At 40.5% G+C, this 24,612-nt stretch overlaps 1 protein-coding gene across 1 annotated transcript in view; it reads left to right on the forward strand.

The window, feature by feature from the left end:
* INTS9 (integrator complex subunit 9) overlaps positions 1-24,612 on the forward strand; it is a 148,103-nt gene that overhangs the window by 23,124 nt on the left and 100,367 nt on the right. The window contains exon 2 of the mRNA XM_008249049.5: positions 22,313-22,440. Within this exon, the coding sequence (XP_008247271.1) occupies positions 22,313-22,440 (128 nt within the window). The remainder of the gene's footprint in view (positions 1-22,312; positions 22,441-24,612) is intronic.

The raw sequence follows: 24,612 nt of genomic DNA on the forward strand, positions 1-24,612 counted from the left end.
ATGAAGGAACAATTTTATTTTGGCTCACAGTTTTGGAGATTCATAGTTCATGATTAGCCCACAGGTTCAGCTGTCTGTAGAGGCCCGAGAATGGCAGAGGAAGAGCATGTGTGGAGGAATGATCACATGGTGAACTAGGAGAGGGAACAGCCTTGTTGTCTCCATGTGGTCTCTCCATACAAAACCACCTTAATTCATCTATGGGGCTCCATCCAGCACCCCAGTCCAATTTGATCACTTTCCAAAAGCGGTATCTTTGGATGCCATAAATTGTGTTAAGTTTCCACCTTAATCCATTAACTATTAAATGGATTTTGGGTACCAGGCTTTTAACACATGAGCCTTTGGGGGGACACACAAGCTAATATCAAAGGCCAAACCATAGCAAAAACTGTATGTCCTGTACACCCTGTTAAGGCATGAAGTGTTTCCCAATGAGTCATTGTTTAGCACATTCAGTTGTGTTGAGGCAGAGAGAAGTTCACAGGTTACTTTTTTTTTTTTTTTTAAGATTTATTTTATTTATTTGAGAGAGTTAGAGAGGGGTAGAGCCAGAGAGAGGGCGAGAGGTCTTCCATCCACTGGTGCACTCTGCAAATAACTGCAACAGCCAAAGATGAGCCAATCCAAAGCCAAGAGCCAGGAGCTTCCTCCAGATCTCCCACATGAGTGCAGGGGCCCAAGGACCCATGCCATCTTCCACTGCTCTCCCAGGTCACAGCAGAGAGCTGGATTAGAAGTGAAGCAGCCAGGACTTGAACCAGCACCCACGTGGAATGCTGGCCCTGCAAACTGGGGCCCCAACCCACTGCACCACAGTGCCAGCCCTGGGTTACTTCTTTTTAATTTTGACCCTTTCAATAAGAGTGTGGTGGTATCTTAATGTGGTTTTATGTTTTCTAAGGATTATTGTTGAGCATCATTTCATTTGCCATCCATATGTCATCTTCAGTGAGTGCTTATTCAACTATTTTGCATACATTTATTGTTTGTGTTTTGTGTTCTTAGTGAGTTGTAAGGATTTTTTTTATATCCATATCCAAGTTCTTTATCAGATACGTGTCTTATAGATAATTTCCAATCTGTGTGTTATCTTTCATTTTCTTAAGACTGTCTTTTAAAGAACAAATTTTTATTTTTATTTTTTGTGAAGATTTTATTTATTCAGTCTAATTTATTTAATTTTCTTTTATGGTCTGGAATTTTTGTGTCTAATCTAAGAAATTTTTTTTTTCCTGACCAAAGTGCAAAGATTTTTCTCTGGTTTCCTCTAGCTACCTTATCTAATGTAGTATCCACTAGACAACATATGTAACTATTAAGCACTAATATGACTTAGGAACTAAATTTAAGTTTAGTCCATTTTAATTTAAGTTTAAATTGAAGGTTACTACCATTCTGCTACTGAGAATATTTATTTTTTAACAATCATTAGTTTATTTGTTTAAATGTCAAAGAGACAGAAATTCCCCCTCTGCCTCTGTTGGTCTACTTCCCAAATGCCTGCAACAGTTAGGACTGGACTGGAGTCAAAGCCAGGAGCTGGGAGCACATTCCGGTTCTTCTGCATGGGTGATGGGGGCCCAACTACTTAAGCCATCGCCCACTGCCTTCCAGGTTGCACATTTACAGGAAGCTGGAATCCAGAGTGGAACTGAGACTTGAACTTGGGCACTGAGATGTGGGATGCAGACATCATAAATAGCTTCTCAACCACTGCACCAAATACCTGCCCCAGTTAGTGAGAAAATAGTGTGTTTGGAAGAACTTGGATAATTTGGTCTACTTTCTGGAACTTTCTGGAATTTAAAAATAAATACAGATCAAGGGGTTGGACATTGTGGCACAGAAGGTTAAGCTCCACTGCTTGCAACACCAGCCTCCCATATCAGAGTGCCAATTAGAGTCTTGGCTATTCCACTTGGAACCCAGCTCCCTGCTAATGCACCAGGGAAGCCCTGGATGATAGCTGAAGTACTGGAGTCACTGCCTCCTATGTGGGAGACGCAGATGGCATTCCTGGCTCCTGACTTCAGCCTTGTCCAGCCACGGCTATTGGCAGCCATCTGTGGAGTGAACCAGTGGATGAAATATTCTCTCTCTCTCTCTCTCTCTCTCTCTCCCCTTTATTGTCACTCTGCCTTTCAAATGAAATAAATCTTTATAAATAAATAAGTGAAGATCAAGTATTTCAGATGAAACTTTTAGCATATGAGGTAAAATGCTTCGTAAGTATAAAGTTGGCAACAATTCTGAAGCCTTAGCACAAAAAAAATAATACTGGGGGCATGTGTTGGGATGCTCATATCCCATATCAGAGTGCCCAAGATCAAGTCTCAGCTCCACTCCCAGTTCCAGCTTTCTGCTGATGTGAGCCCTCGGAAGCAGCAGGTGATGGCTCGTGTACCTGTGTCCCTGCCACACATGTGGGAGACCCAGATTTCCAGGCTCCTGACTTTGGCCTGTTCCATCCCTGACTGTTTGCAGATATTTAGACAGTGAGCCAGCAAATGAAAGATCTCTGTCTCTCCCTCTCTTTGTTTCTCTGCCTTTCCAAAAACAAGGTAATATAAAATGTCTCAATATTTTTATATTGCTTATATTCTGAAATGATAATATAAATAGATTAAATGAAATACTAAAATTAATCTCAACCGTTCCTTTTTTACTTTTTAAATTTTATATGTCTGTACTTTGACTAGTTTATTTCTAGAAGTTTTAGTGTTTTAGCTCATATTTAGTCCTGTGACTTGTTTTGAGTTCTAAAGCCCCTCTAGCCTTTATATTACATAAAAATTTGTTCATGGACACAAAGTCTAATTAGTATAAGCAAGTTAGAAAAAAGACTAAGTTGAAAAGTTTTTGGATTTTATCATTAAATAGTACTACATTTTAAAAATGTTGATATGCTATATACAACTTCTCAGGGAAGTAGAAATGACTGTTTCAGTAATCTTAATTAACAAATATTCTGTGACCTGAGTTCTCTACTCTGAGAGTATTCTAGTAGGGGCTAATTAGCAGTAAAACTTGGAAATAATACTGAGGGAAAGGTTAGAATAGATGACTAGAAAAAACTATAGTTACTTTTATTTCTAAAATTTTCTGGATTTTTTTTCCTGAACCATCTTTAAATTAAATCTTTTGCTTTTCATATGGTATGAATCCAATGTTTTGCTTATTTCTGATATATGAATGGAATGATTTAAAAGAAAGCATTTAAAATTGCTGCTTCAAGTGCAAGTTCTTTATGTTATGTGATCTTCAGACTTTGCGATTATGATAGCATAAATAACATTTACTTAATTCAGTTATTAGAGTGGATCAAATATAAGTAGGAAATATTTATCAATATAGTTAGTTTTATCTTCGTATCTATGGAAAATTGTTTCCATAATTATCCACAGATACCTAAATCCAAGAATTCTCAGTTCTTTATATAAATTGCATATAACCTACATACATCCTTTAAATCATCTCTAGATTAGTTGTAATACTTAATATAATGGAAATTGTTGTTATACTATATTATTTAGGAAATGACCAGAAAAAGCCTGTATGTGTTCAGTACAAACACAGTTTGTTTTTGATTTTTTTTAATTATTTATTTGAAAGGCAGAATTACAGAAATAGAGGGAAAGACAGAGATCTTCCAGCTACTGGTTCACTCTCCAAATGGCTGCCACATTCAGGGCTGGGCTGGGCCAGACTGAAGCCAGGAGCCAGGAATTGCATCCGGGTCTTCCATGTGTATGCAGAGATCCAAGGACTTCAGCCGTCTTCTGCTATTTTCCCAGGTGCATTAACAAGTAGCTGGATTTGAAGTAGAGCAGCTGAGTTGGTGCCCATATGGGTTGCTGGTGTCATAGACAGCAGCTTAACCCTCTGCACCAGAACACCAGCCCCTGGACACAGTTCTTTTTTAAAAAAAATTTTAAGCCCATGGTTGATTGAGTTGAAGGATGTAGAACTTAGGGATATGAGGACCAACTATATTTAGTTAACATAATTTATACAATGAAATTTTCAGCCCCCATTTCTTTCAAAGCTAGGGTCTACATTTATTTTTAGAATTCCTTTTTAAGTGTCAGTGTTGATATGTATTTTTATGAATATGCATATTTTATAAGTATAGCTATCATTAATATAACATTTCTAGTAATTAGATAATTTCCAATATCACTTATAATATGCTCATAAAATTACAAAGTTTTGCTGAATCTTATTAGAGAAGTATTTTGTCAAACTCAGTAAAACCAGGAACCATCAAGGAGTTCATTAAAGGTGCCAATATAATCTCAGTAATTTAAATATCTGAAGTTACCTGCTTATCTTTGTTTCTTTTTTCCCCCTAAGGCTGTATCTTGTTGACCCATGCTTCTGTTCACTTTATTTCATTTCCATTGACACATCAATAATTTTAAATTTTGTTCACTTTGCCTTAGGATAAGTATGATATCAAAATGAATATTATGGACAATTATCATTAAGCATTGTTCCTTGAAAAAGTTACATGCACCTAGCAAATGCTGTGTTAATACTAAAAAAAAATTATGATGTCTTCAATTTTATTTTTGTGGCATGAGACTTTCATAACATAAGGAAAATAGCACTCCAAATGTTCACGGTAGTAGGAGAGATATGGTTATATAGTGCTGATGTTTGCTGAAGTGCCTTGTACAATACAGTAAAGACTCTTGAACTCATTACTAACATTAAAAATATGCTAATGTTTTGCTGTTTTTAAAAATCAAAACTCCTTCCTCTTCTTAAAAAACTTAAGTATGTCTACAGCTAAGATCACCAGCCTTCACTTTTTCTCCCTCTCTACAGATTACTACTTTCCCAAAATTGATATATATCCTATCCATATATGTTTTTATTATTTTAGCATACATTACAGGTTGTGTATATTCTCCATTATTAGATATTGCCAAATTACTACCAATTAACACTTCATTTTTACTATATTTTCTCTAATAATTGGTATCATAAGTGTTCAATTTTAGCCAATCTAGAGTTTGCTCATTATTGTTTTACTTTGTATTTGTCTGACTTAAATGAACTTGAACCTATTTTTGTATCTTCATTTGTTTCCTCGTTTCTATTGGATTTTTTTTTTTTTTTTTTTTTGACAGGCAGAGTGGACAGTGAGAGAGACAGACAGAGAGAAAGGTGTTCCTTTGCCATTGGTTCACCCTCCAATGGCCGCCGTGGCCGGCGCGCTGCAGCCGGCGCACCGCACTGATCCGAAGGCAGGAGCCAGGTGCTTCTCCTCGTCTCCCCATGGGGTGCAGGGCCCAAGCACTTGGGCCATCCTCCACTGCACTCCCTGGCCACAGCAGAGGGCTGGCCTGGAAGAGGGGCAACCGGGACAGAATCTGGCGCCCTGACAGGGACTAGAACCTGGTGTGCCGGCGCCCCAAGGTGGAAGATTAGCCTAGTGAGCCGCGGCGCTGGCCTCTGTTGGATTTTTAAAAATCTTTTCATGGTGATTTCTATGAGTTCTTACACTAAATAGATTACCAGGTTTTTTAAAGTTTTATTTATTTATTTATTTATTTGAAAATTAGAGTAGCAGAGAGATAGGGAGAGCCCAAGACAGATTTTGCATCCACTGGTTCACTCCCTAAATGCCTACAACAGCCAGGGCTAGGTTAGGCCAAAGCCAGGAGCCAGAAACTCTTGAGTCTCCCCCATGGGTGGCAAGATTCCAAGCATGTGGGCCATTGTCTGCTGCTTCCTGCATGCACTAGCAGGCAGCTGGGTTGGGAAGCACAGAGTAACCAGAAATCTAACCAGGCACTCTGATACAGGATACGGGCCTCCCAAGGTGTGGCTCAGCTTGCTATGCCACAACTCCCACCCCAGTTCTTTTTTAGTAATGTGTTTGAAATTACTTCTCCCAATGTATGGCTTGTGTTCTCACCATGTTAGTGGTATCAGTCTTAGTCTGTTTGTGCTTAAATAACACAATGCCTTAACCTGGGCTTTTGTAAATAAAAATTGATTTCTCACAGTTCCAGAGGCTGGGAAATCCAGCATCAAGGAACTGGCAGGATCACTGAGTAATGAGGGCTGAGTTTCTCTGCTTCCAGATGGCACTTTGTTGCTGTATGCTCTGGAGGAGAGGAATGTGACATCCTCCGTGGCAGGAGGTAGACAGATGAAAAAGGGAAGCAAAGGGCAGACTCTGTCAAGTCCTTTTATAAGGAAACCTGATCCAGTTCATAAAGGTAGAGCCCTCATGAGTCAGATGCCTCACAAGGGCCATATCTCTTGATATTCCTACATTGAGGGTTTAGGCTTTTTTTTTTTAAGATTTATTTATTTATTTGAAAGTCAGAGTTACACAAAGAAAGGAGAGGCAGAGAGAGAGAGAGAGAGAGGAGAGAAAGAGAGAGAGAGAGGGAGGTCTTCCATCCGATGGTTCACTCCCCAGTTGGCCACAATGGCCAGAGCTGCACCGACCCAAAGCCAGGAGCCAGGAGCTTCCTCTGGATCTCCCACGTGGGTGCAGGGGCCCAAGAACTTGGGCCATTTTCTGCTGCTTTCCCAGGCCATAGCAGGGAACTGGGTCAGAAGTGGAGCAGCCAGGACTTGAACTGGGGCTTGTTTATCCGCTACACCACAGCGCTTCCCCCATTACTTTGCTTTTAATGGAAAAGAAAACCTAACAAGAAAATAACTGTGTATTATGAATTTCAGAGTGATTAATGTACTGAGACCTTGATTTACATTGCATTAGTCAGCTGACTAATTCTCTTTGTTTAGAACTAAATTATAAACTCAACTACAGTCTTATAAAATATTCCTCTTATTTTTAAAAAAATGTAATGGCATTCTTTAAAAAAAAAAAAGGGCCTTTTATGCAGTAGTTAAGATGCCTTTTAGGATACCTGCACCCCATATCAGAGTCCATCTCTGCTTCCTATCCAACTTCATGTTCAAGTCCCACCTCTGCTTCCTATCCAACTTCATGTTAATGTGCACCCTAGGAGACAGAAAGTAATTATCTGGGTCTCTGTCACCTATGTGGGTGATGCAGAATAAGTTCCATTCTCCTGCTTCAATTTGGCCCAGTCCCAGCTTCTACAGCCATCTGGGGACTGAAACAATGAATGGAAGATCTCTTTCCCTCCCTTTCTCTCGCTCTCTCTTTTCTCTCTCCCTCCCATGTGTCTGCCTTTCAAATAAAAGTACATAAATAAGATTAAAGAAGAAACAGCAAAGTAAGGCATTTTAGAGCACATTATGTCTGCCAAAAAAATTAGAAATTATGTCTCCAACAATTCCTTTCTTTGTAGTTATCTGTTGTAACAACTACGTGTTGTATACATGTTGGTTAAGTGTACTAACTCTGGAGCTCACTTTTCAGGGTTCAAGTCCTGACATTACTTCTTACAGCTATAGGACCACGTGCAAGCTTCATAATGTGTATCTATTTATTTTCATCTGTGAAATTGAAAAAGTAGTTCTTACCTCTTTGTATTCATGGCTGGGTTAAAGAAGTTAAATATAAAGTTCTTGTAGAGTGCTTGACACCTGATAAATGCCATATGAAAATAACTGTATATATATCTTCAATTGAATGAAAACATATTGTTTAATCTATTCTTTTTGCAAAGGAGAGACTTCACAAAACCATTTCTCTTAAATTTGATTTGCCACACAACCAAATTTCCGAATTTTCTAATTTGTTAAATATTTGCTTCTTGCACCTGGCTCCTGGCTTCGGATCAGCGCGATGCGCTGGCCACAGCGCACCGGCCGCGGCAGCCATTGGAGGGTGAACCAACAGAAAAAGGAAGACCTTTCTTTCTGTCTCTCTCTCTCTCACCGTCCACTATGCCTGTCAAAAAAAATAAAAAAATAAATATTTGCTTCCTTTTACAGGGTTCACAGTGTTTCATATTGCTTTTAAAGATTTCTGTGAGGTCAACCTCGTTTCTCATTTTGTCTGCAAAACACCTTGTTAAAGTATTATATTTGCTGGAACCTAAGGTCATAATATGATTAAGTCTTGCTAGTAATAGGTGTCATGTTTAAAAGCACATATTTTAAAATCAGTAACCCAATGTCCTAAAGAGCTGTATACCTCATTGAAAGGTCAGAATACTGGAAAAAATTTCATTTGCTTGCTCATGGGGTCAATAATGAAGATTGCTTCTGAGAAACTTTGGCCAGTGAGTGCTGTGAGAGTGTTGAAAGTCTGATTGTATACTGCCCTATATATTACAGATACTCAGGCTAAAGAGATGGTGACATTTCTTGGGGACCTACCCCAACCCATTCTTCGTAGAATTCCCATAGGCAGATTACCACTAAAGATGAGCTCACCATCCAAAATGTTAAAGCAATAGTAACAAATTCCACAGTGGGTTTCAAAGATTAGTATGTTAAAGGCATCTATCAGGGGCCAGCATTGTGGCATAGCAGGTAAAGCCTCTACCTGCAGTGCTGGCATCATCCCACGTGGGCTCCAGTTTGAGAACTAGCTGCCCCTCTTATGATCCAACTCTGTTTTGGCCTAGGAAAGCAATAGAAGATAGCCCAAGTCCTTGGGCCCCTAAACTCATGTGGGAGATCTGGGAGCTGTTCCAGGCTCCTGGCTTTGAATCGGCCCAACTCTGGCCGTTACAGCCATTTGGGGAGTGAACCAGCAGATGGAAGACGCCTTTCTCTCTGCCTCTGCCTCTCTGTAACTCTGCCTTTCAAATAAATACATAAATCTTAAAAAAAAAAAAAAGCATATATGAAGGAATCACACCTATGATACAAACAATATGCTTTTAAAAAAATTTTTTTTTTTTACTATTTGACAGGTAGAGTTACAAACAATGAGAGAGAGACAGAGAGAAAAATCTACCTTCGGTTCACTGCCCAAATGTCCGCCATGGCCAGCACTGTGCCGATCCGAAGCCAGGAGCCAGGTGCTTCTTCCTGGTCTCCCATGCGGGTGCAGGAGCCCAAACACTTGGGCCATCCTCCACTGCCCTCCGGGGCCACAGCAGAGAGCTGGAGTGGAAGAGGAGCAACCAGGACTAGAACCCAGTGCCCACATGGGATGCCAGCGCCGCAGGCAGAGGATTAACCAAGTGAGCCGTGGCGCCGGCCCCAAGATGCTGTCTTTCAAAATGAAAGAGAGCTGCTAGAGATAAAAAATACAGTCTTTGAGAATAATCTACTATCAGTTTTACCAGTTAGTTACATAGCAAATTTGACACTACTGAAGAAAGAATTTGCAAAATGTAAGATAAATCTGAGGAAAATACCTGAAATGCAGTAAAGGGAGCTAAAATTCAAACTATGAAATGGTAATATAGTCATGAGGATGGGGAAGAAGAGTAAAAAGTTACAACATATATTATTAGGGACTCCAGAAATTGGAACCAGAAAGAATAGGAGAGAGGCAATATTCAAAGTGATAATGGTTGACAGTTTTTGTTTCTTAGTCATTAAATACTAAGTTGTCATGGGGTAGAAGCAGAAATGTCACAGAAGGGGAAAAATAAAGAAGAAAATTGGATCTCATACTGTGAACACCTATGATTATAGATCAGACACCAGCAGAGAAGAGATTTTATAGCAGTTTGTCATGGAACAGATTAGGCTTGCAGCAGACTTCTTAACAGCAATAATAGTTGACAGAAAACTGTTGGACTAATACTTTTAGTATTCTCAATTAATTGCTGCCTTGTAATAGTTGAGAAGTAAAGTCAAAATTAAGAAAATTTCAGACCAATAATAACTAAGAGTTTACTACTTAACATCATCACTGTAAGAACTATACTAAAAGGTGTACTTTAGGATGAAGGGAATTGAACCCAGAAGGAAAAAATGGAATACAAGAAGGACTGATGAACAAATAAATTGGTTGAAATATTGGCAAATAGTACCTTAAAGCACACTGTAAAATAATTTTGCTCTGTGATTGTCATACCTGTATTTACATAGCATTGTGAAAAACAACACTGAGAATTAAACTATGATGTGGTGCTTTAACGATAGTGCTTAACAGTATACTTATCTTTCCTTTGAAATTACTTTTTTAAAAAAAATTTTTTTCAAGACTTATTTATTTGAAAGACAGAGTTTCAGAGAGAGGTCTTCCATCCATTGGTTCACTCCCTAAATGGCCGGAACTGGACTGATCTGAAGCCAGGAACTTCTTCTGGGTCTCCCACATGCATCAGGTGCAAGGGCCCATGGACTTGGGCCATCTTCTACTGCTTTCGCAGGTCATTAGAGAGCTGGATTGGAAGAGAAGCAGCCAGGACACAAACCAGCGCCCTTATGGGATGCCAGTGCCACAAGTGGAGGCTCAGCTTACTACACAATAGCATGAGCCCCGAATCAAAAGTATCTTAATAGTTGTATACAGAGTTGATTGTATTTACCTTGGCTAAATCTCATATTCTCAATTGAGTCCTAGGTGAGTACATATCGATTTCTCTTTGTAATTTTATCAAATTTTGCTTTATGTATTACTACTGGTTACATAGGGTCAAGATTATTATTTCTTTTTTTTTTAATTTTTATTTTATTTTTTTTTATTTGACAGGCAGAGTGGACAGTGAGAGAGACAGAGAGAAAGGTCTTCCTTTTGCCGTTGGTTCACCCTCCAATGGCCGCAGTGGCCGGCGCACCGCGCTGATCCGATGGCAGGAGCCAGGTACTTCTCCTGGTCTCCCATGGGGTGCAGGACCCAAGGACTTGGGCCATCCTCCACTGCACTCCCTGGTCACAGCAGAGAGCTGGCCTGGAAGAGGGGCAACCGGGACAGAATCCGGCGCCCCGACCGGGACTAGAACCCGGTGTGCCGGTGCCGCAAGGCGGAGGATTAGCCTAGTGAGCCGCAGTGCCGGCCAAGATTATTATATCTTAATAGTGAATTGTTTCTTTTATCATTGTTGTAATGAAAGATCATTTTAGTATGAGCTTTGCCTTAAAATCTGTTTCTAGGTTTATTTCTAAATCATTCAGCTGTTTCATGGTTTTTTTTTTTTTTGTTTGTTTGTTTTTTTTTTGTTTTGTTTTGTTTTGATTTGTTTTGTTTTTTGACAGGCAGAGTGGACAGGGAGAGACAGAGAGAGAGAGAGAGAGAAAGGTCTTCCTTTTTCCATTGGTTCATCCTCCAATGGCTGCCGTGGCCGGCGCACTACGGCTGGCGCACCGCGCTGATCTGAAGCCAGGAGCCAGGTGCTTCTCCTCTTCTCCCATGGGGTGCAGGGCCCAAGCACTTGGGCCATCCTCCACTGCACTCCCGGGCCACAGCAGAGAGCTGGGCTGGAAGAGGGGCAACTGGGACAGAATCCAGTGCCCCGACCGGGACTAGAACCCAGTGTGCCCATGCCGCAGGCGGAGGATTAGCCTATTGAGCTACGGCGCTGGCCTCATGCTTTTTAAAAAGGAAACTTCTCATTATTTTTTAAGATTTTTAAAATTTATTTATTCATTTATTTTAAGAGGAAGACCTCTCTCCCTCTCTCTGTCTGTAACTGCCTCTCAAGTAAATAAATAAATCTTTAAAAATATGTATATATGTGTATACATATGTATATATTTTCACTTTTCAAACACACTGGGTCATTTGTGACTATAATGTACAGGGACACAAAACAAGCTTCAACTAATATCCAGAATTACAGATTCTTATCCCACAATAAATTTAGAAATCAATGACCAAATGATAGCTGTGACCAGTTGTGTTTTTGGAAGTTAAGGTAAACACATATACACATTTATCAAGAAGAAATAGCAATGAGAACTATTTATTATTTAGAGATGGATAAAATGAAAACACAATGTGGCCAGTGCCATGGCTCAATCGCTAATCCTCCACCTTGCGGCGCCGGCACACTGGGTTCTAGTCCCGGTCGGGGCACCGCATGGGAGACCAGGAAAAGCACCTGGCTCCTGGCTTCGGATCAGTGCGATGCGCCGGCCGCAGTGGCCATTGGAGGGTGAACCAACGGCAAAAGGAAGACCTTTCTCTCTCTCTCTCTCTCTCTCTCTCTCTCACTGTCCACTCTGCCTGTCAAAAAAAAAAAAAAAAAAGAAAAAAAGAAAAAAGAAAACACAATGTATCTAGCCCTGTGAAATGTATCCAGAACATCACTTAAAGGGTGATATGTTGCTTTAATGCATATTTTAATCAGTATATATATATATGACTGCAGAAGTGAGAAAATTATAACAGATGAAATTTAAGTAGAATAATAAAACAAACGTAAGGGAAATTGAAAAGTAAAGATGTATATTTATCATAATGATAATTGAATAGTTCCTAATTAAAAGAATAAAACATTTAAAAATACTGTAAGGGTAGAATATAAGAATTAATAGATTAGAAAGCAGTAGATTGTTCCTAGCTCAGAGAAACATTGTGTAGTAAAGATGACGGCGTCCCCTAAATTAATACAGAGTAGTCTCCGCTTATCTGTGGAGGTGATAATCTAGAATGCCCAATTGGATGCCTGAATCCACAGATAGTTCAGAAACCCATAAATGCTATGTTTTTCCCTACATGTATACTATGATAAAGTTTAATTGATAAATTAAGCACAGTAAGAGGTCAACAATAGTAAGATAGAAAAATTTTAACCATATACTTAATAATTAAAATTATGTGAATGTGGTCATTCTCTCAAGAGTCAAGACAGACAGTAATATTTTTGGATTGTGGTTGACTGATGATAACAAACCATAGAAAGTAAAACTTTGGGTAAGGGAGAATGCTGTGTAGATTAAATTGAGTCTCCATTTACTTTACACTGACGTTTTTGTTGCCCAATAATCTGGAGCAGTGTCCTGCCTTTGTCTTTTCTAAAATAACTATAAATTAATGGAATCTACAAAGAAGAAACTTTATGACTGTACTATATATGGGAGCCTTTGTACAGCTAGGTAAAGTTACCATGATACAAAATATTTGGATTTTAAAATTTATTATTATAAGGAAGAAGGCATGGCATTATTCCATGTGCTTAAATGATAACTTGCTGGCCGGCGCCGCGGCTCAATAGGCTAATCCTCCGCCTAGCGGCGCCGGCACACCAGGTTCTAGTCCCGGTTGGGGCGCCAGATTCTGTCCCGGTTGCCCCTCTTCCAGGCCAGCTCTCTGCTGTGGCCAGGGAGTGCAGTGGAGGATGGCCCAAGTGCTTGGGCCCTGCACCCCATGGGAGACCAGGATAAGCACCTGGCTCCTGCCATCGGATCAGCGCGGTGCGCCGGCTGCAGCGCGCCAGCCGTGGCGGCCATTGGAGGGTGAACCAAAGGCAAAGGAAGACCTTTCTTTCTGTCTCTCTCTCTCACTGTCCACTCTGCCTGTTTAAAAAAAAAAGAAAAAAAATGATAACTTGCTGATTGAGTGTCAAAAGAAAAAAATTTGAAATGAATAATTGTCACTGTGTTAGATTTAATGTGAAGTTGGCAAGTTGTATCATACAGCTTAAATCTGTTTCTCAAATGAGAACCATAGTAGCCTAATTCTGCTTTGTATATACTGTAAGTGCTACAAATAGTTTCAGCACTGACATGTATTGATACCTCTCAAATGATTGCAACGTTTGATGTCGGTGTTTTGATATGTCTCAGAAAGTAGCTGAGTGTCTGCAGATTTGTTAATCTGCTTGGTAATGAAGATAATTCCTGTTCTTTTTTGGTTATTTTTCCATATTTTTATGTTTAAAGTTGAATTTTTACACTTTTACTACTGTTAAGTAATTTGTTCAATGGTTCTATGGGGTTGTCAGTGAAGAAAGAAAAACAGCTTCATTCATGTAACTGCTTAAGTAAAAAATACATTTTATGTTCTGTGTTCATACACTTTTTTTAAGATTTATTTATTTTCTTGAAAGTCAGAGAAGAAGAGGCAGAGAGAGAGAGAGAGAGTGAGTGAGTGAGTCTTCCATCCACTGGTTCACTCCCCAATTGGCTGCAACGGCCAGAGCTGTGCCGATCCGAAGCCAGGAGCCAGGAGCTTTCTCTGGGTCTCCTACGTGGGTACAGGGGCCCAAGCAGTTAGGCCATCTTCTTCTGCTTTCCCAGGCCATAGCAGAGAGTTGGATCGGAAGTGGAGCAGCCAGGACTTGAACTGGCATCCATATGGGATGCCAGCACTGCACGTGGGGGCTTTACCTGCTATGCCACAGCACCAGTCCTGTTCGTACATTTTTAATGATCTGGATTTCTGTTTAAATAAGTGATGACGTTTAGGCCTTGTTTCTGTTTATTTAAGGCTTTTTACCATTGACTAAGTGAAGGAATGTATCTTTTTGAAGAGATTTATATTCTCTAAATAAAAATTGGTTGAAACAATAAAAAGTATTTTCAGATACCAGATGAGTTTAACAATGTAATAGCTATTTTGTACAAGTATGTTGCTTTCAAAAGGAAAACATCAACAAAACAGACAGAATGTAAGTGGTTGTTAAACCTGTGAGAGTTCATGGTACTGATTTATTTATTTGAAAGGCACAGTGACAGAGAGAGAGAATGACACACGCAGAGGACGAGTTTCCATCCACTGGTTCCCCACATAGCTGCAATAGCCAGGGCTAGTCAGGCCAAAGCTGGCAGCCAAAACTCCTTCCAGGTCTTTTACATGGTTCTCAGGGGCCCAAGTACTTGGGCCATCATTTGCTGCTTCTCGTGCTAAGCAGGAAACTGGATTAGAAAAAGGGCAAGGGGCTGGGGTTGTGGCATAGTGGGTAAAGCTGCTGCCTGGAATGCCAGGGATGCTCGGGATGCCAGCAACCCACAGGGGCCCCAGTTCATGTCCCAGCTGCTCCATTTCCTATCCAGCTCCCTGGAAAAAGCAGCAAACATGGCACAAATACCTGAGCACCTGCCCTCTAGTGGGAGACCTGGATGAAGCTCCTGACTTGGCTTGACCTAGCTAGCCTCAACCATTGCAGCAAAATGGCAGGGGTGTGTGTGTGTGAGTGAGAACCAGTAGATGGAAGATATGTGTGTGTGTGTGTGTGTGTGCGCGCGCGCGTATGTGTGTATCTCCCTCTTTCTATAACTCTGACTTTCAAGTAAATAAATCTTAAAAAAAAAAAAAATGGAAGCAGGACTCTATCCTTAGCACTCTGAAATGTATGCGAACTTCACTAACATTGCCTTTAACCCACTGCGCCACAACCCCCATCTCCAATTTTTTTTTCAATGGATTCATTCACTAGTGGGTCTATCTTCCTGGGAAACAACCTAGTAATGGGTAATATTTGTAAAATTGTCCATTGACTTTACCTTATCCTAGAGGACACACAGATGTCTAAGACACATGGCATTATAGCATATAAATCACTGTCACTAAATTTGAAGGCCATCATCTGCCATCCTTCAATTTGTACATTAGCAGATAGGTGGAATCAGGAATGGAGCTGAGACGCAAACCCAGGTACTTTGACATGGAATACAGGTGTCCTGAGTGGCATCTTAACAGCTGCACTAGACACCTCCCCAGTTGATAAAATTTGTATCCAAAAAAATACATATAATGTAACATTGGGTGGCATGGTGGTACTGGAAGTTAAGCCAGCACTTGAGATGCTAGGATCCCATATCAGAATAGCAGTTCTGGTTTCAACTGTTCTACTGTGATCCAGTTCCCTGTTAATGCACCTGGAAAGGCAGTTGAAAATGCTCAAAAAGTTGGGCCTGTTCAACAATAAGGGAATGACTCCCCAGTGGTAGACTCAAATGGAGTTCCAGGCTCCTGGCATCAGCTTGGACCAGCCCTGGGTATTGTAGCCATCTGGCGAGTGAACCAGTGAAACGAAGATCTCTCTTCCTCTGTCTCTCTGTCTGTCTCTTTCTCTCGCACTCTCTCTCTCTGTCCCTCTGCCTTTCAAACAAATAAATCTTTAAAAACTACATATGACCTTCAAGGTTTGATTCCATTCATTCAGTGAATAAAAGGCACACAAGGAAGTGTAGTTCATAAATTGTCACACAGAAAAACTGTTTTTTTTAAAGCTTTATTATTATTTTTTTATTTGACAGAGTTAGATGGTGAGAGAGAGAGAAAGGTCTTCCTTCCATTGGTTCACTCCCCAAATGGCCACTACAGCTGGAGCTACACTGATCCGAAGCCAGGAGCCAGGTGCTTCTTCCTGGACTCCCATGCGGGTACAGATGTCCAAGCACTTGGGCCATCCTCCACTGCCTTCCCGGGCCACAGCAGAGAGCTGGACTGGAAGAGGAGCGACCGGGACTAGAACCCAGTGCCCATATGGGATGCTGGCACCACAGACAGAGGATTAACCTAGTGAGCCACAGCGCCGGCCCCTACAGTTTTTTAATTAAGTAGAAATAAAACTAACATGAGGGACTGGCCCTGTGTCTTGGTGGGTTAAGCCACTATCTGTAGTGCTATCATCCCATGTGGGCACCAGTTCAAGTCCCAGCTGCTCCACTTCTGATCCAGCTCCCTGCTAATGCACCTGGGAAAACAGTGGCGGATGGCCCAAATGCTTGGACCCCTGCACCTGCTTGGGAGATCCGGAAGAAGCTTCTGCTTCCTGGCTTCAGCCTCGCCGAGCCCTGGCCATTGCCACCATTTGGGAATGAACCAGCAGATGAAAGATATCTTCTGTCTGTCTGTTTTCTCTATCTCGCTCTCGCTCACTCTCTGTAATTCTGACTTTCAAATAATAAACAAATCAAAATCTTAAAAAAAAAAAAGCTGATATGAAAGCATCACTAAGAATGGGGTGGGAGATGGGATGGTTTGCCGGTGGGAGGGAGGTTATAGAGGGAAAAGCCACTATAATCCAAAAGTTGTACTTTGGAAATTTATATTTATTAAAGTTGGAAAAAAATGAAGCATCACTGTATGCTTGTTAAGCTAGAAAAATTAAAGCTATAAAACCTTATATTGACTAGAATATTCATATCTATTCATTAGTGGATCTGTCTGGGGAACAAGCTAATAGTCAATATTTATTAAATTTTTCATTGACTTTACTATTACCTAGTCTTAAGGAATTCACAGACATTTAAGACATATGTCACTATAGAATATAAATTACTGGCCCCAAACTTAGGTGACCACTTAATGATTCTGTAACTGTAGCACCTAAAAGTGAGCACATGCTGTGTGCTGCACACTCTACCCACTGAGTGAGTCCTTGCAACAACTCTAGGAGGATAAATCTGTTACTGTGTTTTACAGTGTAGAAACTTAAAAAAAAAAAAAAAACTGAGTCTTTATAAAGTTAGTCAACTTTCATAAAATCATGTATTAATGAGTACAACATGATTTGAGCCCAGACAGTCTTACTTCAAACTTCCCTTATTATAATTTCACCCAAACTGCCTTTCAAAATTAGAGCCACTTTTCAAATGGCTGACTCCTTGGCTAGGGTCATTTAATTACCTCTAGGTAACTACTGCTGAGGTTTTGGCTTCATTTGGTACAGATTCCAGATTTTGACAGTAACATATAAAGAGTAGAAAGATCTTCTCGGGGCACCGGATTCTGTCCCGGTTGCCCCTCTTCCAGGCCAGCTCTCTGCTATGGCCAGGGAGTGCAGTGGAGGATGGCCCAGGTGCTTGGGCTCTGCACCCCATGGGAGACCAGGAAAAGCACCTGGATCCTGGCTCCTGCCATCGGATCAGCGCGGTGCGCCGGCTGCAGCGGCAGCCATTGGAGAGTGAACCAACGGCAAAGGAAGACCTTTCTCTCTGTCTCTCTCACTGTCCACTCTGCCTGTCAAAAAAAAAAAAAAAAAAAAAAAAAAAAAAAGATCTTCTGATGCCTCACCAACAGTGCTGTAAATAGGTACTTTTTAAAATTTTTTTTCTTTAATTGCTATTGTTTTTATTTTCATATTCAGTTGGCCACGTGGGGCTTAGGCACTTGACCTAAAACCCAGCAGACCGGAGGGGTGGGGAAAAGAAGAGAAAAAAGAGGAGAGTGTAAGAGACAAGAGAGGAGAGGAGCTAGTGAGGAGAGATGAGAGGAGAGAGCGAGCAGGAGAGAAGAGAGAAAAGAAAGGAGACCAGAGGAGGAGGCTAGCAAATTTTTTTTTTTTTTTTTGGAAAGCATTTTGGCAACATTTTTCAAAAGCCATAAAATGCTTGTACTTTTTTGACCTAGTTAATGCCATTTCTGGGAATCCTCTGAAGAAATAGTCCAATATGGAAAAAGCCTGAAGCACTAAAGTGATCACCATAGCCATGTTTGTAATAGAATGAGTGGAAGCAACCCTAAATGTTCAACAATAAGGGAATGACTAAACAAACAATGGAATATCAGCTTGGCCAATAAAAATAAGATGTGGTGCAACATAAACAAGGAAAACATAGACAATGGTATCTTGAGTTTTAAAAGCAGCACATGCATGGCATGTACACAAAAATTAAAGCTTTTACAAATATGAGGAAAGGGAATAATATAAACATGGTAATCAGATTGGAGTGTTTGTAGTACTTCTCTGTTATTTTTTATGCTTTTTTTTTTAAAAGATTATTTATTTCAAAGTCAGAGTTACCCAGAAAGAGGAGAGGCAGAGAGAAGTCTTCCATCTGCTGGTTCACTTCCCAAATGGCTGCAGCAGCTGGAGCTGAACCGATCCAAAGCCAGGAGCCAACAGCTTCTTCTGGGTCTCCCATGTGGGTGCAGGGGCCCAAGGACTTGGACCATCTTCTACTGCTCTCCCAGGGCATAGCAGAGAGCTGGATCAGAAGTGAGCAGCCGAGACTCAAACTAGTGCCGGTATGGGATGCCGGCATTGCAGGCGGTGGCTTTACTTGTGACGCCACAGCACCGGCCCCTCAAGCTTTTTGTAGTGTCGTATTTCTAGCTTTAAAATTAAAGTCACATGATTGCTCCTTATTTTTGTATGTCAGGCTCCTAATCCTTATTAGGTGATGAACTGGTAATGAGACAGCTTATTAGAGACTTAGAGAAAGTGTCTCTGCAGGTAGCAAGCTCTGGGTAGTGGGCAAGTGCCTTCTTTACTGAGTTGTGCAAACTTCAGCTGATTTTTTAACTTTTCTTTAATAAATATAAATTTCCAAAGTACAGCTTTTGGATTATAGTAGCTTTTCCCCCCATAACCACCCTCCCACCTGCAACCATCCCATCTCCTACTCCCTCTCCCATCCCATTCACATCAAGATTCATCTTCAATTATCTTTATATACAGAAGATCAATTTAGTATATACTAAGTAAAGATTTCAACAGTTTGCACCCACACAGACACACAGAGTATAAAGCACTGTTTGAGTACTAGTTATACCATTAATTCACATAGTACAACACATTAAGGGTGGAGATCTTACATGGGGAGCAAATGCACAGTGACTCCCATTTTTGATTTAACAATTGACACTTTTATCTCTGATATCCGTAATCACCTGAGGCTCTTGTCATAAGCTGCCAAAGCTATGGAAGCCTCTTGAGTTCACCAGCTCCGATCTTATTTAGGTAAGGCCATAGTCAAAGAGGAAGTTCTCTCCTCCCTTCAGAGAAGGGTACCTCCTCCTTTGATGGCCTGTTCTTTCTTCTGGGATCTTACTTGTGGAGATCTTTGATTTAGGTTTTATTTATTTATTTATTTGCCACAGTGTCTTGGCTTTCCATGCCTGAAATCCTCTCATGGGCTTTTTAGCCGGTTCCAAATGCCTTAAGGGCTGATTCTGAGGCCAGAGTTCAGCTGATTTCTCAGGGTGAGCAATGCAGACATTGGAGGCAAAAGTAGGAGGACTGCTTTGGTGTTAGAGGACCTCCCTGTTTGCCTTTGGCTCTTTCCAGACAAATTGTTCAAGCTGTAAAGCTCCAGTTCCTCATCCAAACAAACAAATTCAACAGATCAGGGTCTGGTACCATTAGCGCGTGCTCTGAAGGTGTTCCTTCCGTTTGCTTATACTCCTTATAAAGTATTCCTCTTTGTTCTTTGTTGACAGTAACAAATTTGAGTCTTTCAGCTAATTTGCTAGAATCTTTTGAGCAGTGTCAATCATTTATCTTATGGTATACTTTATTATCCATAATTTAGAGTTGAGAATGAAAATGAAAGATGTCATCCAGTATGACTGGCTACGTTTTCCATTTTGTTTTAATCGTTTTTTTCTGATCATAAAAATATAGTAAATACTTGTTGCCAAACTAAAAAAAAAATATTTCACTATAATCTTCCCACCCAGAAAAATAATTTATTACCTTCCAGGTTTTTCTGAATATCTGATTTTTTTTTTTTGAAAGAAGAAATATAGGAAAGCTCTCACTAGAACATTTGCTGTGTTTGGAGCAAGTTTTATGTGATATTTATATTTTTTAAAAGATTATTTATTTGAAAAAGAGAGAGAGGAGGAAAGAGGGTGGAGGAGAGATCTTCCATATACTGGTTCACTCCCCAAATGATCGGTACAGCCAGGTCTGGACCAGGCTGAAGCCAAGAGCCAGGAACTGCATGCTGATCCCCAACAGGTGTAGCAGAAGCCGAAGACCTTGACATTAGCAGGAAGCTATGTTGGAAGCTGAACAACTAGGGCTTGAACCACTACTTTGATATTGGGCTGTCAGTGTTATAAGCAGCAGGTTAACATGATGTGCCATACAGTGGCCCCTATCAAAAAAGTAGCTTATAAATATAATTGCCTAAATCACACATCCTACCCTTTAGCAGGACAATTGGAATATTAGATAATTTTATTGTTTTTATCTTAAGTACCTTTGAACCTCTGTAGACTAAATTATAAATTTTGGTAAAAATTAATCATCATATATAAACTTGAAATAATAAAGCAGCTTTCAGGGTCAGGCATTTGGCCCAGCAGCTATGACACTGCTTGGGATGCCAGCATCCCATAATGGAAGTCTGGTTCATGTCCTACTTCTGCTTCCAATTCCAGCATCCTGCTAATGCACACCCTGGAGGCAGCAAGATATGTATGGTTCAAGTATTTGGGTCCCTGTCACCCACATGGGAAACCAAGATTGAGTTCCAAGCTCCTGATATCAGCCTGGCTCAGCCCTAGCTATTGCAGGCTTTTGTGGAGTAAACCAGCAAATGGCAATGTGCTTGCTCTTTTTCTCTATTTTTGTCTCTCTGTCTCGTGTGTGTTTGTCTGCTTCTCAAATAAGTAAGATTAGTTTTTTAAAGAAGAAACAGCTTGGAAAATCCCCACCATATCTTGGCTGTCAGTCTTACCATTTTTAGAACATGCAGTTTCTTAAAAATCATTAGTTCCTATTATGTCCCCTGGGGAAAAGTAGAAAATCCATCCAGTGCACAGACAGAATGAATAGAGCTACAAATACTTGAAAGTTTTAGCCTATGAGATTGTGACTGTGTGGGGCAGGGCATTGATGGAACAGTTCTCTGCCTTGTTTGTGCTGCAGTTGAAAGGAAGTATGGACTTGTTGAGGAATTGATACCATTGATCCCTCCATTTGGGGGATGTTCTGCTTATCAGAGGCTTCTGTAGAATGGCTTTTTAAGGGGAAGGAAAAGCTCTTTGCCTTTTCCTCCATTTATTCAGAATGGCATTAGAATTATTAAAGGTAACAGATATAGATAATTTCCATTATTGCATATCTCTTATCCCCATTACACTGGGGATAATGTAAAAAATGTTTCAGGTCAGTGATTTGGCTTACCTCATCATTGTTCTTTTAATACACCCTGTAGATTGTGCCCCCTTTAACTTCTGAGCTCTGCTGCCACCTGCAAAACACCTGATTGGTTGTGAGTTGGTGCCCCACACTCCAACTTAATGTCTACACATCATGAAGTCTCTTGTCTTTTGAGTCATTTCTCCTGATGAGGCAGAGCTATAAACCTTACTGGTGCTTGGTAGTTAACTTTTCCAACCATTCATTTCCTCTTTAAGGAAAGTCACTTGACTTATTTTTAAGAGGAGAAAGCCAAACCTAATGCAGCACACTTTGAGGATCCAGCTTTAATTTCATTTGCTTCCATAGCTCTAGGCACTACCTACGTGAAGGTTTTGGCATACGAGATAATATGGAAACTATCATGTGAGAGTGGAGCAGATAACCATAGCCTTGAAGCCTCTCATAGTTTGAATAACTGTGATCCCTGCAAAATTATGCCTGCCTGATATATACCTTGGTAACCTAAAAGAAAAGTATAATCTAAGATTTGAATATTTTGCTAAAGTGCTTGAATAATAAAAAGGAGAGAGCGACTTAGAAAGTTCACTGAATTTACATGTTCTTATGGGAGAAGATCATCAGTGTTACTTAATTCACTTTACTTGATAGACTTTTTCTGTGAATGATTATTGGTAAAAAAATAAATAAATAAAATAAAATAATTTTTTTTTCAGTACTGCCTGTCAGGACACCCAACCTTACCATGCAATGTGCTCAAATTCAAGTCAACCACCATTATGCTGGACTGTGGATTGGACATGACTTCCACACTCAACTTCTTGCCTTTGCCGCTTGTTCAAAGGTATGTGCTAATGCATCCTGGAACAAAATAAGCTTTAGCTTCCTGAAAAATGGTACCCAGTAGTACAAAGATTATCAGTACCTTGTGTGTTGTCATAAGTTTGCTTTATTCCCTTAAAAATATTCTTTATCAAAATAGCTTTCTCTGGCTATCTTGGTGGAAAGTGTTCTATTGATTTATTGATTGACTTCTTTATTATGGCTTCTGTAAGATGTTCCTGCAACTACTTGGTGTAACTGCAGTCATGTCTATTATATCTTTCTTGCTAATTCATATAAGAACTGATAAATGGTCACATGATGAGACCAAGAATTCAATTTTAGGATCATTTAATTGCCTTTGTATTCACTTGACGTCATAGAGTGTAACACTTCTTTTTAATAGATATCTGCACATTATTTTTAGACTAGTCAACTTTAGATATAATAGAACTATGTATGTTGCCTGAGTCTTTATCTTTAATCACATAGATTGCCTCAGGCCTACTGTCAGCACCGTTTATACTGTTTTACTAAGACCTCATCTTGGGAAATGGGCTTTCCTAGGTTGCTACTATTTAAAAGCAGCAATTTGTAAGAAAAGTAGCTAACTTTTAGAAGCAAATATTCTTGGGGCCAGCACTGTGGCATAACAGGTAAAGCTGCTGCCTGCAGTGCCAGCATCCCACGTGATAACCGGTTTGAGTCCTGGCTGCTCCACTTCTGATCCAGCTTTCTGCTATGGCCAGGGAAAGCAGTGGAGAATGTCCCAAGTCCTTGAGCCCCTGCACCCATGTAGGAGACTCAGAAGAAGCCTCTGACTCCTGGCTTTGGATCGGCTCAGCTCCAGCCATTGCGGCCATCTAGGGAGTGAACCAGCAGCTGGAAGATATGATTTCTCTTTCTCTCTCTCTTTCCCCTCTTTCTCTCTTTCTGCCTTTGCCTCTGCCTCTCTGTAACTCTGCCTTTCAAATAAATAAATCTTTAAAAAAAAAAAAAGCAGATATTCTCATAGTAACAAAATGTGATACTACAAACAAGAGAGGAGACTGAAAAGCTCTCTAAAGCAGATAGAAAAGCTCAAAGGCTGGCGCCGCGGCTCAGTAGGCTAATCCTCCACCTTGCGGTGCCGGCACACCGGGTTCTAGTCCCAGTTGGGGCGCCGGATTCTGTCCCGGTTGCCCCTCTTCCAGGCCAGCTCTCTGCTGTGGCCAGGGAGTACAGTGAAGGATGGCCCAAGTCCTTGGGCTCTGCACCCCATGGGAGACCAGGAGAAGCACCTGGCTCCTGCCATCGGATCAGTGTGGTGCGCCGGCCACAGTGGCCATTGGAGGGTGAACCAACAGCAAAGGAAGACCTTTCTCTCTGTCTCTCTCACTGTCCACTCTGCCTGTCAAAAAAAAAAAAAAAAAAAAAAGCTCAAAAGCATAGCAAACTGGGAAAACCATCTAATTGTATCTCAGCCATTCCTGAAGACATCAGCAAGTACAGTGATTATTCACAATAATAATCCTATGAACCATCTATAAAAATTATAATTACTCATTGATTTCTTTGATATAAGAAATAAAATAAGGTATTCTGGGGAAGACGTCAGAGATAATTCCAGATAACATTACATTTAATGCAGAGCTAATGAGATTTGGTTATAATTATAACCAGCACTTGAAAATGCATTTACTAACTGCTAATACTGTCTAAAAAAGAGGAGGAAATGTTTCCATCATCAATAAGTTATTTCTTTTTTTTTTAAAGATTTATTTTATTTATTTGAAGGACAGACTTATAGAGAGGGAGAGAGAGAGGGAGGTCTTCCATCTGATGGTTCACTCCCCAAATGACTGCAATGGCCAGAGCTGAGCTGATCTGAAGCCAGGAGTCAGGAGCCTCCTCCAGGTCTCCCAGTGGGTTCAGGGGCCCAAGGACTTGGGCCATCCTGTACTGCTTTCCCAGGCCATAGCAGAGAGCTGGATTGGAAGTGGAGCATCTGGGACTTGAACCGGCACCCATATGGGATACCAGCACTTAAGGCCGTGGCTTTAACCCACTGTGCCACAGCACCAGCCCCAATGAGTTATTTCTTATTAAAACAGCCTGATATTATTGTCTGTTTAAACAAAGCGTTTGTTAATTTGGTGTTTCTTAAGAATCTGTACATGTCTGGGATACAGACATGAACAATATAACTTTTTTT

This window comes from Oryctolagus cuniculus, chromosome 2, assembly GCF_051225735.1.
Source record: "Oryctolagus cuniculus isolate XC-2025 breed Fujian yellow rabbit chromosome 2, ASM5122573v1, whole genome shotgun sequence".
In the NCBI taxonomy this organism is placed as follows: Eukaryota; Metazoa; Chordata; class Mammalia; order Lagomorpha; family Leporidae; genus Oryctolagus; species Oryctolagus cuniculus.